General features: G+C 60.3%; 1 protein-coding gene across 1 annotated transcript in view; it reads left to right on the plus strand.

Annotated features, from left to right (window-relative positions):
* The first annotated feature begins 9,997 nt into the window (after positions 1-9,997).
* LOC116659626 (tensin-3-like) overlaps positions 9,998-13,796 on the plus strand; it is a 32,026-nt gene continuing 28,227 nt past the window's right edge. Inside the window, exons 1-3 of the mRNA XM_032467414.1 lie at positions 9,998-10,047; positions 11,368-11,539; positions 13,166-13,216. Coding sequence (XP_032323305.1) covers positions 11,390-11,539; positions 13,166-13,216 — 201 coding nt within the window. The 5' untranslated portion in view covers positions 9,998-10,047; positions 11,368-11,389. The remainder of the gene's footprint in view (positions 10,048-11,367; positions 11,540-13,165; positions 13,217-13,796) is intronic.

Genomic DNA, 13,796 nt, shown 5'->3' on the forward strand with positions numbered 1-13,796 from the left:
GCCACCCCTGGGGCCGCCGTCCCCGGCAGGAGAGGCCCCCAGTAGCCGCCCCGGCGAGTCTGAGAGGTGCACGCTCTTCAGAGCAGCCGCCGTCCTTGAAAGAGGCCGCAGGCCACGTGCAGGAGCGGTCGGGGCGGCCCAGGGGCAGCGCAGGCGCAGCTCGGACGCAGGTGCGGGCCCTCACCTGGCGCTGGCACTGGCTCCCCCATTGTCTTTGCTTGGTCCTGGCGGTTTCTCGCACTGGAGGAGAGGTTGTGCGAGAACAGCTTCTGAAATCTGAGTCCTCCGTTTACCGAACGCTGATGGCTGTTTGTCTCTGTTTAATTAAAGTGAGGACAATGGGTAGTTTTGCCAAAGGTGACACCTGGAGTCAGGTTACCGTCTGAGGCTGGCATGTGCAAGCTGGGTGCTGGCAGCTGCGTGTGTGTGTGTGTGGACTTTGTCCAGCCTGGTTTGCTTTAACTCACAAAGGCAGAGGACGTGACTGTGAGTGGCGAGGTTGACCCAAGGGCAGCGTGACTTAAGGACACGTGCCCATAAGCACGGGCTGTCAGGGTCACCTTTCCCTCTGGTGGCCCATGATCCATTCTCTCCGAAGCACTGAGCTGTTGCAGCAGGAACACCCACCCGACTACGTGATTGGAATCGTGGGATGGAGGAGAAGGCATCTCCTCAGAGCACGTTCCCTTTATTTTATTGCAGAATTAGGTAGAAACAGCACCGTTCCCACGGTCCACCTGTCCCACCCTGATTTGTAAGGAAGTGTCCCTGGGGCTCAGGGAACCCCGGTCTCCCCTGCTGGCTGCAGCCACGCAGACTGTGCGTGAACTTCTTGTCCCCGTGGTCACTCAGTGCAGGTGTTCCTGGGGTGCTGGTTCTCCTGCGGCCCCTGCAGTGAACTTCAGAATTCTGGAGGTGGGGTGCCTAGACGGCAGGGTTTCAGCTGAGTGAGAAGCGCTGTGTCCTGGGAATCACAGCCACGTGGACACGGGCTGTCCAGACCCGCGGCCCAGCTAGGGTGGGAGGGGCATGCTGGGCGCACCTCTGCAGGAGGGGCCCGGGTCACAGGGGTAGGAGGGGGCACATGTGAGGTCAGCGTGTGTGGGCCCCCCTGCCCTCCCAGGTGGCTGGAGGGCCTGTGTTTGCTCTCGGGGAGCCTCTGGCCATTTCTCCTGCTGCCACTTCCACAGACGCTGGCTGGTTCTGCGTCATCTCGGCAAGGACGGACGGACGGACAGGTGCACAGAGTGTCCTGGGATGCACAGCTCGGGGGAAGGGCGGGGGCGTTGAGGATCCGGTGAACCTGAGTTTAGATGTGGCCTGGGGGCTCCGTGTGCCCAGGGCCCCCTCGGTGGTGCTGACCCCCACCCCCGGCCGTCCCAGAGCAGGTGCACGGGCTCTGGGGCTGGGCTGGTGATGTCACTGCTCCACTTCAGTTCTCAGTTGTGCACTGGTTGTCATGAGTCCTCTGTGGAGGTTGGGAGCTGGACTGGCGTCAAGTCCCCGTGGGCCCAGGTGGGGCAGGGAGACCCCTTCCCTTCCTTCCAGGCCAGACTGGCAGAGCCCAGCCCATTCCCATTAGGGGAGAGGGCCTGACCTTTGTCCCGGCCTCTGCCTGACACTGCGTGGTGGCCCCCTGCCCCCACACACCCGGGAAGAGGCACGTGCCTCTGCCCTCCCCTAGCCCCAGGCCCCGCTCCCTCCCACACCTGAAGCAACACCCTGGCCTGCGACCTCGTTCAGCCCCGGGTGGGGAGAGTTGCCCAGGTTTCTGGGAAAGGTGGCAGGGAAGGGGCCAGGCTACGTCTGGTTTTCCTTAGTGGGGCCTCCCTCCAGGTCGGCCATCTGGAGCCTGCCCTTATGTCTCACTTCGGAGGCCGAGGGACCGCCCTCCACAAATTAAGAAAAAGCCCATTTAAGCTACCCACCTTGTCCCGGGGTTTGAAGGCCGGAGGGCCACCTGCTGTTGGTGGTGGCCAGGCCCACCTGCAGGTGTGGGGACCTTGAGGAGATGCTTCAGGGACACCTAACCCGTGGGCAGCACAGAGCCCAGCTGATTATCAAATCCGCAGGGACGCTCACCCTGTCTGTTCCCGTCCCGTCGGCCGTCAGCGCCCCTGCCCGCCCACCGCCAGGTGGCCCACATGGCTTCGCATCCCCCATCTGCGCTCCAGGGTGACAGCTTCCAGAGTGGCAGCTCCCCCCAGTAAAGGGCCGAGGAAGTGTCCTCAGGGGACTGGTGGGTCTGCCCCACATCCAAGGCTGGACGTCTGCAGCAGGTGGAGAGGAGCAGCTTGGTGGTTCTTGCTTTCCCTCACAGCCTGGGTCCCGTGGCCGTTGTGGGGGTTAACCGTGGGGGTGCATGGAGACCGAGGTTCTGGGTGATCAGTGGTGGGAACTGCAGGACTTTTGAAGGGAAGCCACTGCTGCTTTTTTTAATCCCCTAATCAATCGGGTTCCCACAGCACTTGAATTACCAGAGTGTATTTTCACCCGCAAGAGGTGCTCGTTCAAAAAAGCAGACAGCAGCAAGCTCCCCAGAATCTGTCTCTACTGGGGAGCAGTGGCCGGGGGCCGGGTGACCCTGCCCGTCCATCTGGGAGCCCAGAGGGGGTGGAGTTAGACACCCCCAGGGTCTACGTGCCCCGGACCACCCCCTCCAGCCCTGTCTAGTCTCCATAACTGGGTCTGGAGCAGGCGTGGAAGCCGGGATCAGGGGACCCCATCCGGGCTGTCACAGCTTCAGCTTTGTGATGGTGAGGCGTCCTTCTCTGACCTGCACAACCTAACAGGTGCTTAAAGAAATGACAAGTCCTTGTTTGTTACCCTTGATGGGGTGCTGGGGGGCCAGCTTGTGGAATTGGGTGCAGAGATGCAGAAAATGTTTAAGCCTCATTTCTTGCACAAACAGCACTTCAGGGTTAAAAATAGATGAAGAGAGAAAGTTTTCATTGGTGAGGAATTCCGCCGGCTGCCGAACTTTGAGAAAGCGGTGGACTGAGACCAGCCCGTGTCTCAGACGCTGGTCACCAGACCGTGGGCTCCAGGCTGTGACCTTCGGTAGCCTTCTCAGTCACAGAAGGAAGCAGGTGAGGTCACGTGGGCCTCACGTGAAGGGCAGTCTGCCCGTCCGCTGAGTCCCTTCCGGAGAAACCAGAACTGCAGCGAGGCCAGGCCCACCCTCAGCTTGCAGGAAACGCAGGGCCGGGGTGACCTGGGAGATAATTCCGGTGTGGTCAGTGGCTTCCAGAATGGGGAAATTCTTACTCAGTGAACAGAGCCCCTGTGGTTTTCAAATAAATTGCCAGACAAGGAGGAGGAGGAGGAGGTCCCTGCATGGTAACGGGACTGAAGAGATGGATTAAATCAACGTGGTGGGACTTGATTCCGAATCAGACGGTCAGACCGTAATCAAACAAAACCAGAGCGAAACTTGTAAGACAGGGACCTCTGAGCACTGATTACACATTTGTGTGCAAGTATGATTGCGTGTTTGGTTTTCATTAAAGAGGGATGGCTAATGTATTTTGCGGTTGTATTTACAAAAGAAGTCTGTTTCCTGAAGATGCAAATTGAAGCGTTTTCAGATGAAGTCACGTGATGTCCGAGGTGGGCTTTGCATGTGAGCTCTGGGTTCAGGGGCCGGGGATGGAGGCCCAGCAACCGGGAGCTGTTTCCCATTGTATGGTTTGCCCACTGTGTTTCACGGTCCACAGACAGCTCACTGGCCTGCACCATTCTCTCTTCCAACACCCGATGGGTCAGGACTCACCCGCGAGTGGCTGGTGTGGCCGCCTCAGGTTCCCCTGTCCTGTTTTTGCATAATGTCCACCCACGATGATGCCTCTAAAATTCCCGTTTGGGCGTCCCCAGGGCTTTGTGAAAGCTTAGAGGGACCCTGGAGGTGATCTGGCCGCACCAGCCCTCTGGGTCAGCTCCCCACCCCGGGTCTACCCGACCCGATTGGGTCTGAGCTCCGCTGAACAGGCCTCCTCCCCTCCCAGGATGCAGGGCTGACCAGCCAGGGACTGATGGGGGCCTGCAGGGCTGCTTCGCTGGGACCTCTTTATTTGGTTCTTGGGGCAAGACAGTTTAATTCCAGTCAGCAGACCGAAGGACCCAAGCTTTGACGTGGCTTTTCTGGCTGCTGCAGCCAAGACCCGCTTTCCATTTTAATGCAACATGTGTCTGTCTTTTCTTGAACGTAATCCCTTGTCATCCAGCCTTTAATTCCAGTTTCTGTTTACCAGCCCCCCATGGTAAGCATCTCAAACATGGGGAATACCCTCACCTGTCAAAAGGGACCCTCGTTTCAGAGATTCTCCCAAATGGCAGGCCTGCCTTCTCCGGACCCCTGGTGTGCACCCGACCAGGGCTCCCCGGCCGCCCTCTGCAGGGAGACCCCTGCTTGGGGAGGGGGCGTGGGGAGGGGGCCAGCGGCCTGCAGACCCGGCCTTCGGCTCCTGGGCCTCCCTCAAGGGCCTTCCTTTATTTCCACAGACACACGGGCCCTGCTTGGGACACCCTCAGTCCTTGGAGCTGGCGGCCAAGCCCATGGGGCCTGGTTTTGATTTGTGCACTGTTTGTCCAGGGCCCGCCCGGCGGGGCTGCCCCTCGCTGTGTGTCACTGGACAGACGTGTGAGAGGACGGAGGCCCTGGTCTGCCTCCGTGTGTCCAGCGCGTGGGGCTGGCGGGGACGCCTCTGCCGGTCTCTTCCCTGACCCACTCTGAGCCCGATTCCTCCAGCTGAAGTTGGTCCGTGGTTTGTCCTGGAGCCCAAGAAGGCACCGTCCTGTCCTGGGCTGCATGGCCATCCCAGCAGGGCAGGCTGGCGGGCTCCTCGGGCCCCTCCCGGGACCCTGAGCCCTGCGCTCAGGACAGATCCTGGCCCGGGGGGGCCTGCCCCTCGGCCCATGCTGTTGGCACCTGAGGGTCTCTGGCTGTGTGGGGTGGCTTTGCTGCCCCTTGGTTTCAGTGGGGCCATCCTGGTGGGAGGCCTGGGCTGGGGCAGGGTGGGCCTGCAGGGCCAGACGCTGCCCGGCTGGGCCCCCTGGAGTGGCCTCACCTCCCTGCTGCAGATGCCCTCCCTCTGCTGAGAGCTGACCTGGCCCGGGGTGAGTGACGGACGTTCTAAAGAGGGCACCGGGTCTCTGCTGGGCCACAGGTCACCCCGGTCTGCTCCGAGCATCCTGCGTCACTCACGTCAGGCTGGGCCACTGTCCGGAGGCTGCTGTTGGGAACTGGGCGTGTCTCTGAGAGCCGGGGCCCTGCCCCACGAGTCCTCCATGCCCACCATCCTTGGGGCGCCTCATCATCGTGATGTGAAATGCCAGAGTTGGGCTGAGCCCCCTTCCCATCCCGTGCCGCGACGGTGAAGGGTCGGGCTTTGTGCTCTGGGACTGGGGCCTCTGGACCTCTCCACCCTCCCAGGAGGCCTGTGAGATGGCCACTGCCCGCCCACTTCACGGGGCTGGGAACTGATGCTCAGAGGGGTGGAAAATCCCGCTGACATGGAGGTAAAGGGACGGGTGGCCCGGTGACTCCTCGCCCCCACAGTCCCACTCAGGAAGCCCCTGCTGTCCTGCAGGGATGGCGCTGGCCCAGGTGGAGACCCCCGTGGTTTCCTCCAGAGCCCCCCAAGGCCGTCATGCCAGGGGTGGGTCTGTGAGGGCCACGTGGGACCCCCGCCCTCCCCGTGGTCCTCGTGGGAGGAAACACCCCAGTAGGAAGTACTTGATACAAAGAGAAACCTGTGTAAGATGGGATTATAGAATGAGCCATACGCATCTCCCTCTCAACTTAGGGGACAAGCCCCTCCACCGGCCTGCAGTGTAGACAGCTGGTGGGGGCGGGTCTGACAGCAGGGCCGAGACTCCGGTCTGGGCAGCTCCCTGTCCCGGCCCGCAGCTCCGGCATCCAGTGAGCCGGCTGCGTCCGGCCCCAGGCAGGTCGGGTCACCTGCAGTCCTCCTGGTCTGACGTGCATCCAGGTGCCACCTCCCTCTTGTTTTCGCCGCCTGGGAACCCGGAGCCCGAGGAACAAGACGTTTCTGGATGTAACGGAGGTTTCACAGCACCCGCTTTTCCTTTCTGGTCCAGTGATGAGCTTTGTTCTTGTTTTTGTGTTTGCTTCCTGGTTCTGAGCTTGTTAACAAGGACAGAAGGCGGGCGGACACCTGCTGGGTTCTGGGACGCCTGCCTCCCAGGATGGGGAGCCAGCTCCCCTGGAGGCGGGGCTCCCCTGCCAGCAGGACACAGCCTCCCACTCAGTGCGGGGCTTGTGGGTCCCTCTGGTTCCTGCAGGGCCCTGGCAGGTGGCCCTGAGCCTGACCCGTGTCCCTGCCCTGCACGCCGGGCCCCCTGCTCCCGTGTGCCTGCAGCTCCTGGTGTTGGAGCCCCGAGCCCGCGCTCCCAGCCTGGCCACCTGCCCTGGGCCCACGGCAGGGTGTGCGGGGGCAGCTGCTTCTGGACAGGAAGCCCCTCCATGCCCCCTTCCCAGCACAGTAAGTTCCACCCGAGGGGGACCTGCAGCGGCCCCACTGCATGCGCTTGGCACTGAGCTTGTCCCCGGCGCCCTCCTCCATTTGTTTGCTTCCGTCCTCGTCCCACAGCCATGGGTGGTGACGGTTTCCTGGAGCACGTGGCCTGCCGCTGGCCCCTGCCCATCACTTCCTGGGGGCGGCCGCTGCCTGGGACCTCTGCCCAGCCAGCCCCTCTGGGGACAGAGGAGTTGACGGAGGAGCTGGTCTCTGCCACCTGTCCTGGGGACACCTCCCTTCCTCCTTCCATCAGTGTCTGTGTCTCAGAAATCTGAGTGTCTGGGGGACACATCAGCACAGACAGAGCCTCAGCCTGAACCAAACCCTCACCATGGAGTCGGGGTCAGTGTGCCATCACTGTAGCTCCCTAACTTCGGGGCGGGGCATGTACTTTTTTTGGTAACCCCCATGATCGCTGCTCACATGTGACAGCATTAAGAAGATAATCAGTTTGGTCCCCACGTCCTCGCTCTGGGGGACACGGTCTGGCTGGCCGGGTGCCTTTGGGGACAGTTCCCCCTGAGTCTCACAGCTCTTGGCTGGTTACTGCATTTGTGGTGGAAGTTGCCAGTCCCTTCTGGCATCCACACACGGGGCGTGGTGTTTATCTGTCACGTCCCACATGCCAGGGGCTTCTCTGAGCTCTGCGCGTGTGTCTCCTTCAACCCTCCAGTACCTCCACTTCCCAGATGAGAAAACTGAGTCACAGAGGTCGCTTCCCGAGGTCAGGCTGCTTGGGCCAAGACCCAGGCATTGGATTCTAATCAGGGTGCTCGACCCCAGCCTGCACCCCTCCAGGACATGTCGTGCGAGCTTAATTCTGGGGAAATTACAGAGCAAACCCCGAATGGTTTTCTGGAACCTTCTAGCCGAGCCAGGAGAGGAGCATTTGGCCAGATGGGGGCTTTAGGGGGCTGTGTCAGCAGTGACGCAGGAGCCCCTCGGGCAAAGCAGCGGTGGGGCGGCCTGGTCACGTGGTGGTCAGTGATGGGACATCACAGGTACCCAGGCCCCTCCACTCCTCGGGGTGTTGCTGTCTCTCCTGCTTTGCTTTGTCCCCATTTGTTTGCACAACCTGCTGATGAGAGTTTGCAGCTCTTAATGAAGACGCAGGCAGTTTGGAAAGGACCAGGGGACGGCTCGGTCCCCCCGTGCTGGCCTGCCGTTGCAGGCGGCGGTCCCCATCAGTGCCGGTGGCCCCTGCAGGGCTGAGACCTGCTGCTGTCTCTCGGTGGTGGGGCCTCAGGGAGGGCCAGCCGCTCTGTTCAGTTATGAGTTATGCACAGGGCCCACTGGGCAGACGTGTTGTGTGCGCTCCTCACACACTCAGTGTAACGCAACACGGTGAGCACGGCTGCTGGACCCGAAGGAACAGCAGACAGTAGACGGTGCTTCCAGGAGGGCACCCGAGTCCCGTGACGGCAGCGGGGAGGCCAGAGTGCCACGCCGGGAGCTGGAACTCCATCTGGGCCGACCCTGAGGTATTGTGCCGCCTCCTGCCAGCTACAGAAGTAAACTGTGCTCTAAGGAGGAAAGGAGAAAACGCCCATAGAGGAAAAAGTAAGGAAAAAATATAAACGAACGTTCAGAAGCCAACCGCTGCCCCGTCCACCCGCCGTCTGGCCAGATGTTTCCGGGTGTGTGTTCGAGTGGGAGTGAGTGTAGGTGTGATCACCCACCCTTCCCCGGGGGGCAGGCTTGTGGCCAGTGGGGGCAGGCATCACGGCCCCTCTCGGGCCCCCATGGGCCTCTCTCTCGGCCACATGGTCTGTCCTGTGTCACTGAGGCATGTGGCTGCCCTCCCAGCCATGTTTCTCCCACGTAATCGAGGCATGTGGCCGCCCTCCCAGCCACGTGATTTGTCCCGTGCCACCGAGGCATGTGGCCACCCTGTTAGGCTGTTGTCTGTTTTGTGCTTGGTGCAGTGAGCACCCTGTCCGCGTGGACTTAGGGATTTTCTGGTCATTTCCTCAGGAGTATCCCTCATGTTGCTAAATCACCAGCTTCAGGCCTTTTAAGGGATTTTTATATGTACAGACACGCTGTTTTGTAAAATGGATCAGCTTACGTTTCACCAATACTTAAAAAAAAACAATTTAAGATTTTAATCTCTGCTGTTCTAATAGGAAAAAAATCTCATTATCGGGGCCTGTCTAACTGGAGCCCACAGTGGCCAGCGTTGAATGAGCACCTCCTGTATACAGGGGCAGTCTGAGCCATCAGTGGCAGAGCCAGCGTGGGGCCCCGGGGAGGGTGGTCTGCGAGGTCGGGGAGATGCAACGGGTGGAGTGCTTGGTGGTTCTGCACCCGGCCCAGCTGTCAAGCCTGCAGGGAGCCCCCAAGAACAGTCAGCCCCGTCGGTCCCCAGCCCCCTCTGTTAGAGGAGACCACCTCGGCACATGTCTTTGCCAGGGAAGAGTGGACAGCCCGGGGCCCCTCTCATGTCTGCACGGAGGAGGGGGCTTCCGGGTCCTGCGTCTGTTTGGGGCTGAGCTCATGACCTCTGGGGTTGGGGACTGGCCTGGGTATGTGTTGTGTGGTTGCAGGACAACATCTGTGACCATCGCTGAAACAGCCTTTATCTTCATCCTCCATCCCTTCATTTCACACCGTGGGGACCACATGAGCCAGGTGCCCAGTGGGGGCACTCACCGGGCTTGGGAGTGGCGTCAGCACAGAGCCAGGGGATCTGTCTACCCACCCGGAGCATGTGTCCCGGGCTGGGCCACAGAGCAGGGTGGAGATGTGGCGGGAAGGCAGGGCTCATGGAGGAAGGCATTCAGGAGAGCCATGACAGGGGCCCCAGGGTTCTCCCCTCCGTCCCTGTGACAAGACCGCACACCCCTCTGAGACTGGGCATCCCCACTTCTGACACCACAGAGGTGACTCATCCTCACAAAGCTGGGGGTGCATCTCCTGAGATACTGTGCCTGCTCCCTAGACTGTAACTAACACAGCCCTCACCACACGCACACACGCGCACACACATGCACAGGGGAGGGTGTGTGAACCAGAAAGTAATTACAACCTGACGCTTTCCCCGCTGTTGGATAAGCTTTAAAAAAAAAAAGAGCAGATAAAATTGAAAATTCTCTCAGTCATTAGCTGGCTCATTCACGTCAGCGCTGACAATGATGATCGTCATGGTGGCCGGCGTGGACTGAGCGCCTTCTGTTTACGAGCACATTTACACGTGCTGGCCCAGGGCATCACTTCATCCCCCTTGGAATCACGCGCTGTTGGTTCCCAGAATCGTGTCCCCTGTGTGTGGAGTCTTAGCGCCGAGAGGACCTGCTAAGTGGGTGACCCTCCAGGTGGGGAGGTGGCTGGTAGTGGCGGCTGTGACTTAATGTTTACGATTAAGCTGCAGAGAGGCCGCGGCCCCTCCCTCTCCACAGGGCTTGCAACGTGTGGGTGGCGGGAGACTCCAAGTGACCGTGTCTTGTCATTTGCAGGCTCTGTGGGCCCCCTCGCCGGCCACATCTCTGTGCTGTGACAGACCGTGCAGGTGAGTGTCGGTCACCCTGGATCCTCGGGGTGCCCCTGGCCGCGGGCAGACCTCCCAGCATTACCCGTGGTCATTGAGATGTCGTCTTCAGTTTTAAGATGAATGCTTGAGGGGGCGTCACGCCATGGCGCTGTCTCTTTTTCTGGGTGTGATCGCCCAGCGTTAGAATCCCTGACTGTGGAAACGCTCAGTAAATAATTACATAGCCGCAATTTGATGGTGAAATGCAATTTGGGACAGGGGCCAGGGGTGAGTTCCAGAACGGACTCCAGCCCGCGGAACACGCAGGTGCCCGGGACGGCCCCAGCCAGCACTCCACACGCACGGGCCCCCAGGGAGATGACAGTTGCCCAGGACACACTGCTGTTTTTTAACACCAGTGTCAAAAACCACGTGACTTGGTTTTCAAAAAGGAATCAAAACTCTTTCACATCCATGTCTGGGGCATAAGGTAGAGAAAAAAACCTTGGCCATTGTGTAGATTTGAATAAACCCACTTTGAAAGGTTCATGATGTTGAGTATTTGACCTTGTAGTAGATATCTCTCAAACTTGTCTTTGTTGTTTAGAAATAAATGTAAAACTGTTCATCCTTGAGGCCACCCGCCTCCCCGGGGCCTCTGCTGGGAGGCGACCTCGGGCTACGGCCCCCGTGCAGCGCGTCCTCGTGATGGGAAGCGGGGCACTGCCCGGGCTCCCCGGGCCTCCCCACACCAGCCAGCTCTGGCCAGGGGCTGCCCTCCGCCACCGGCTTCATGCCCTGGGCGTTTCTACCCCCCTCCCTCCCTCCCCAGACCCCATCCTCCGGTTCCTGCCACCTGCCCTGGTCTGCTCGCCCTTGGTTCCTGCAGACGTTAGCTCTCACCTCCCGCAGCTGGGATTCCTCCCCAGCCCGTCCCTGGGCCTGCGGCCCCCACACCTGGCAGGGGCTGGTGCACACAGGACTAGCCGCCGGCATAGATGCCTCCACCACCCACCCCACACGATGGGCTGCTTCTTCGCAGCTCCCTGCCACGGGCCTGATGCCCTAGAGTGAGGAAGGCTCCTCCCTCCAGGGTCCCGGCTTCCTGAACCCGGCCGGCCCGCTGCAGGCGTCTCCATCAGGCCCGCAGCGCTGCCGGGAGCCCCATGTCCTCTGCATACGCCCTGCCCCAGTCTGTTAAGGCCACTGAGACGCGGGCCCTCCCATGACGGGAAGTACTCAGACTGTGGACAGGAACCCTGCAGGTGCCGGCATCAGGTCCGGCGTGCACAAAGCGAACGTCCCCCCTCCCCTGGCCCTGGTCCTCAGGGCCTCTCCTGAAAGCCGCCCCTCCCCCAGGCCTGCGACGTGGAGCCCCACCATGGAGGACAGCCACGAGCTGGACCTCACCTACATCATCGAGCACATCATCGCCATGTCCTTCCCCGCCGGATGCTCCGAGGAGTCCTACCTGCACAACCTGCAGGAGGTGACATGCATGCTGAGGTCCAAGGATGGGGACAACTACCTGGTAAGCGGGGCTGGGGGGGCATTGAGCGTCGGGGTGGGGGGACGCCAAGTGTGGGGAACGCTGTGTGGGGACGGGGGTGGACACAGGGTGAACACACTGAGGGGAGCCCTGATCACGGGTTCAGCTGGGAGGACACTGAGTTTGCTGAAACTCGAGGAAGCCGCCGCCCCTGTGTCCTGGGGGTCTCTCTGGCCGTCCATCCATCTTTCCACAGGTTGGTGCTCTGGGACCCATGGGTCATGAGCGAGGTCCCCAGGGAGCAGGACTCACAGGGCCGTGGTGGTCCGGGCAGGGCCGCCCTGGGGGACGCCCAGGTCTCCTTGGGCCAGGGCAGCCATGGGCAGGGCCAGGCCCGCCTCCCCACTGGGTTGAGGGTGGTGGTTGGCCTCCCTGGTGTGGATGCCTGCTTTCCGTCCCCCCGAGGTCAGCCTGGAGGACCGAGCATTGCCCAGGTCCACTGTGAAACGCGGGGCATCTCTGGCTGGAGTCCACGGTGAGGAGAAGTGGGGGACAGCATCTTCCCGAACCCCCTCCGTCTCCCCCAACCCTGTGCCTGTCAGTGGCCCTGTGTCTGTGTCCTTCGTGGGTTCTGATCATGACTTGACTTAAATTCCAGCTCCTCGCCTCCCTGGACCTGCCGGGTGTGGCCTCGGGTATCTCCTTGAAGCTCTAATCTTTACCCCAAGCCAACATCCTTATCAGCCCCCTCAGGTGACAAATGGCCAGGCAGGACCCAGAGGCAGCTTGGCCAGGGCCACGCATGGAGGCAGTGTCCGGTCCTCCTCCCTGCGGGCCGTCTCCTCCTGACCCCTCCCAGGCAGTGTACATGCTGAGCCTGGTCCCTCCTTCCTCCCTGCTCCAACTCACTGTCCGCAGGGGTCTTGCCAGGGCCTGGGGCTGGTGCTGGGGGGCAGGTCCTCCCCTGATGCCAGTGGGGCCTTGTCGAGGCCACAGCCCCCCTTGCAAACAGCAAGAGTGTGGGTCCCCACCACTTTTGGGAACAAGGAACTCAGAAAAATCGGAGGAAAGACATGCAGTGTCTTCTGCAACTCTAAGGACCCCAGACTGCACCTGTCTTCCCCAGGGACATCTGAATTGTCTGCTCTGATAGGTGACTGCGGGGACAGAACGTCCCCACCGGCACACTGACCCTCCAGGGTGAGGTGTGTTAGCCCCAGGCGCTGGCCCTTCAAGGGAGGTGTTAAAGGGCACATGTCCCAGGGCATGGGAGGCAAAGAGCCAGGACCCAGGTCTGTGCTGAAGTACCCCCTTGTTCCCCTTCTGCTTTCCCAGGGGTGTGGTCGGTTCCACAGACCACACTGGTCCAGGGGCGCAGCATGTGGCCCTGGGGTCTCCCAGACCGGTCCCCTCGCAGCTCCAGGGCAAGGACAATCTCCTCACCCTGCTCCCATCCTCCCAGGAACGCCACGCCCTCTGGGTGTGTCTGCCGGCCTGAAACATCCATTTGTTTTGTTGGTTTTTCATTCCGTGACAGTTACACGCCGTACACCTCAGTCTTCCGTCCTCCTTGATATCTCAAAGGCAAATGGCGCTGAGAAGGCAGGTCTCTCTTCTCTGACCCCTGAGGGTGACAGTTTGACTAACGGCTGCTTCTTCCCCCCGTAGGTGTTAAACCTTTTGGAAAAGAGATGTGACCTGACAAAGCTTAACCCAAAGGTAGGTCCATGATGTTTGTCCTGCTCATATGAAAGTAGTTTGTGGCAGTGCTGCAGAAAACGTGTGACAGCTCAGTTGTGACAGCAACCTGGATCCAGGCGAGAGACCAAGCAGCACTGGGAGGGGTGGAGAACTCAGGTTTATTACACCAGCGGGCCCAGAGGAGTTAACACTCCAGGCTCTGGACCCCGACTGTAGGTTTACACAGGTATTTATAGGCTGCCAGTTTACACTTTGCAACATCATATGCAAATAAGGTATAACGAAAGTTGACTAATTAGGAACAAGCTTTGTAAAAATGGACCAATCAGGAGGGAGAGAAATAACCAATCAGGAGTGAGAGAAATGGACCAATCAAGAGTGAGAGAAATAACCAATCAGGAGTGAGCTCCATGCAAATGAAGCACTACAAATGGACCAATCAGAAGTGAGTTCAGGGAACCAATAGAATTTTAGGGGTAAGTAACCTGGTTCAGAGGCAAAAGGTGAGACAGAGCCTCTGGGATGGTGCCAGCACCCAGATGGTGCCGGCAGGAGAGCAGTGGCCCTGCCTGGGGGTCCTGCCCGTCTTTTTATGGGG

Source organism: Camelus ferus, chromosome 24 (assembly GCF_009834535.1).
Source record: "Camelus ferus isolate YT-003-E chromosome 24, BCGSAC_Cfer_1.0, whole genome shotgun sequence".
Classification (NCBI taxonomy): Eukaryota; Metazoa; Chordata; class Mammalia; order Artiodactyla; family Camelidae; genus Camelus; species Camelus ferus.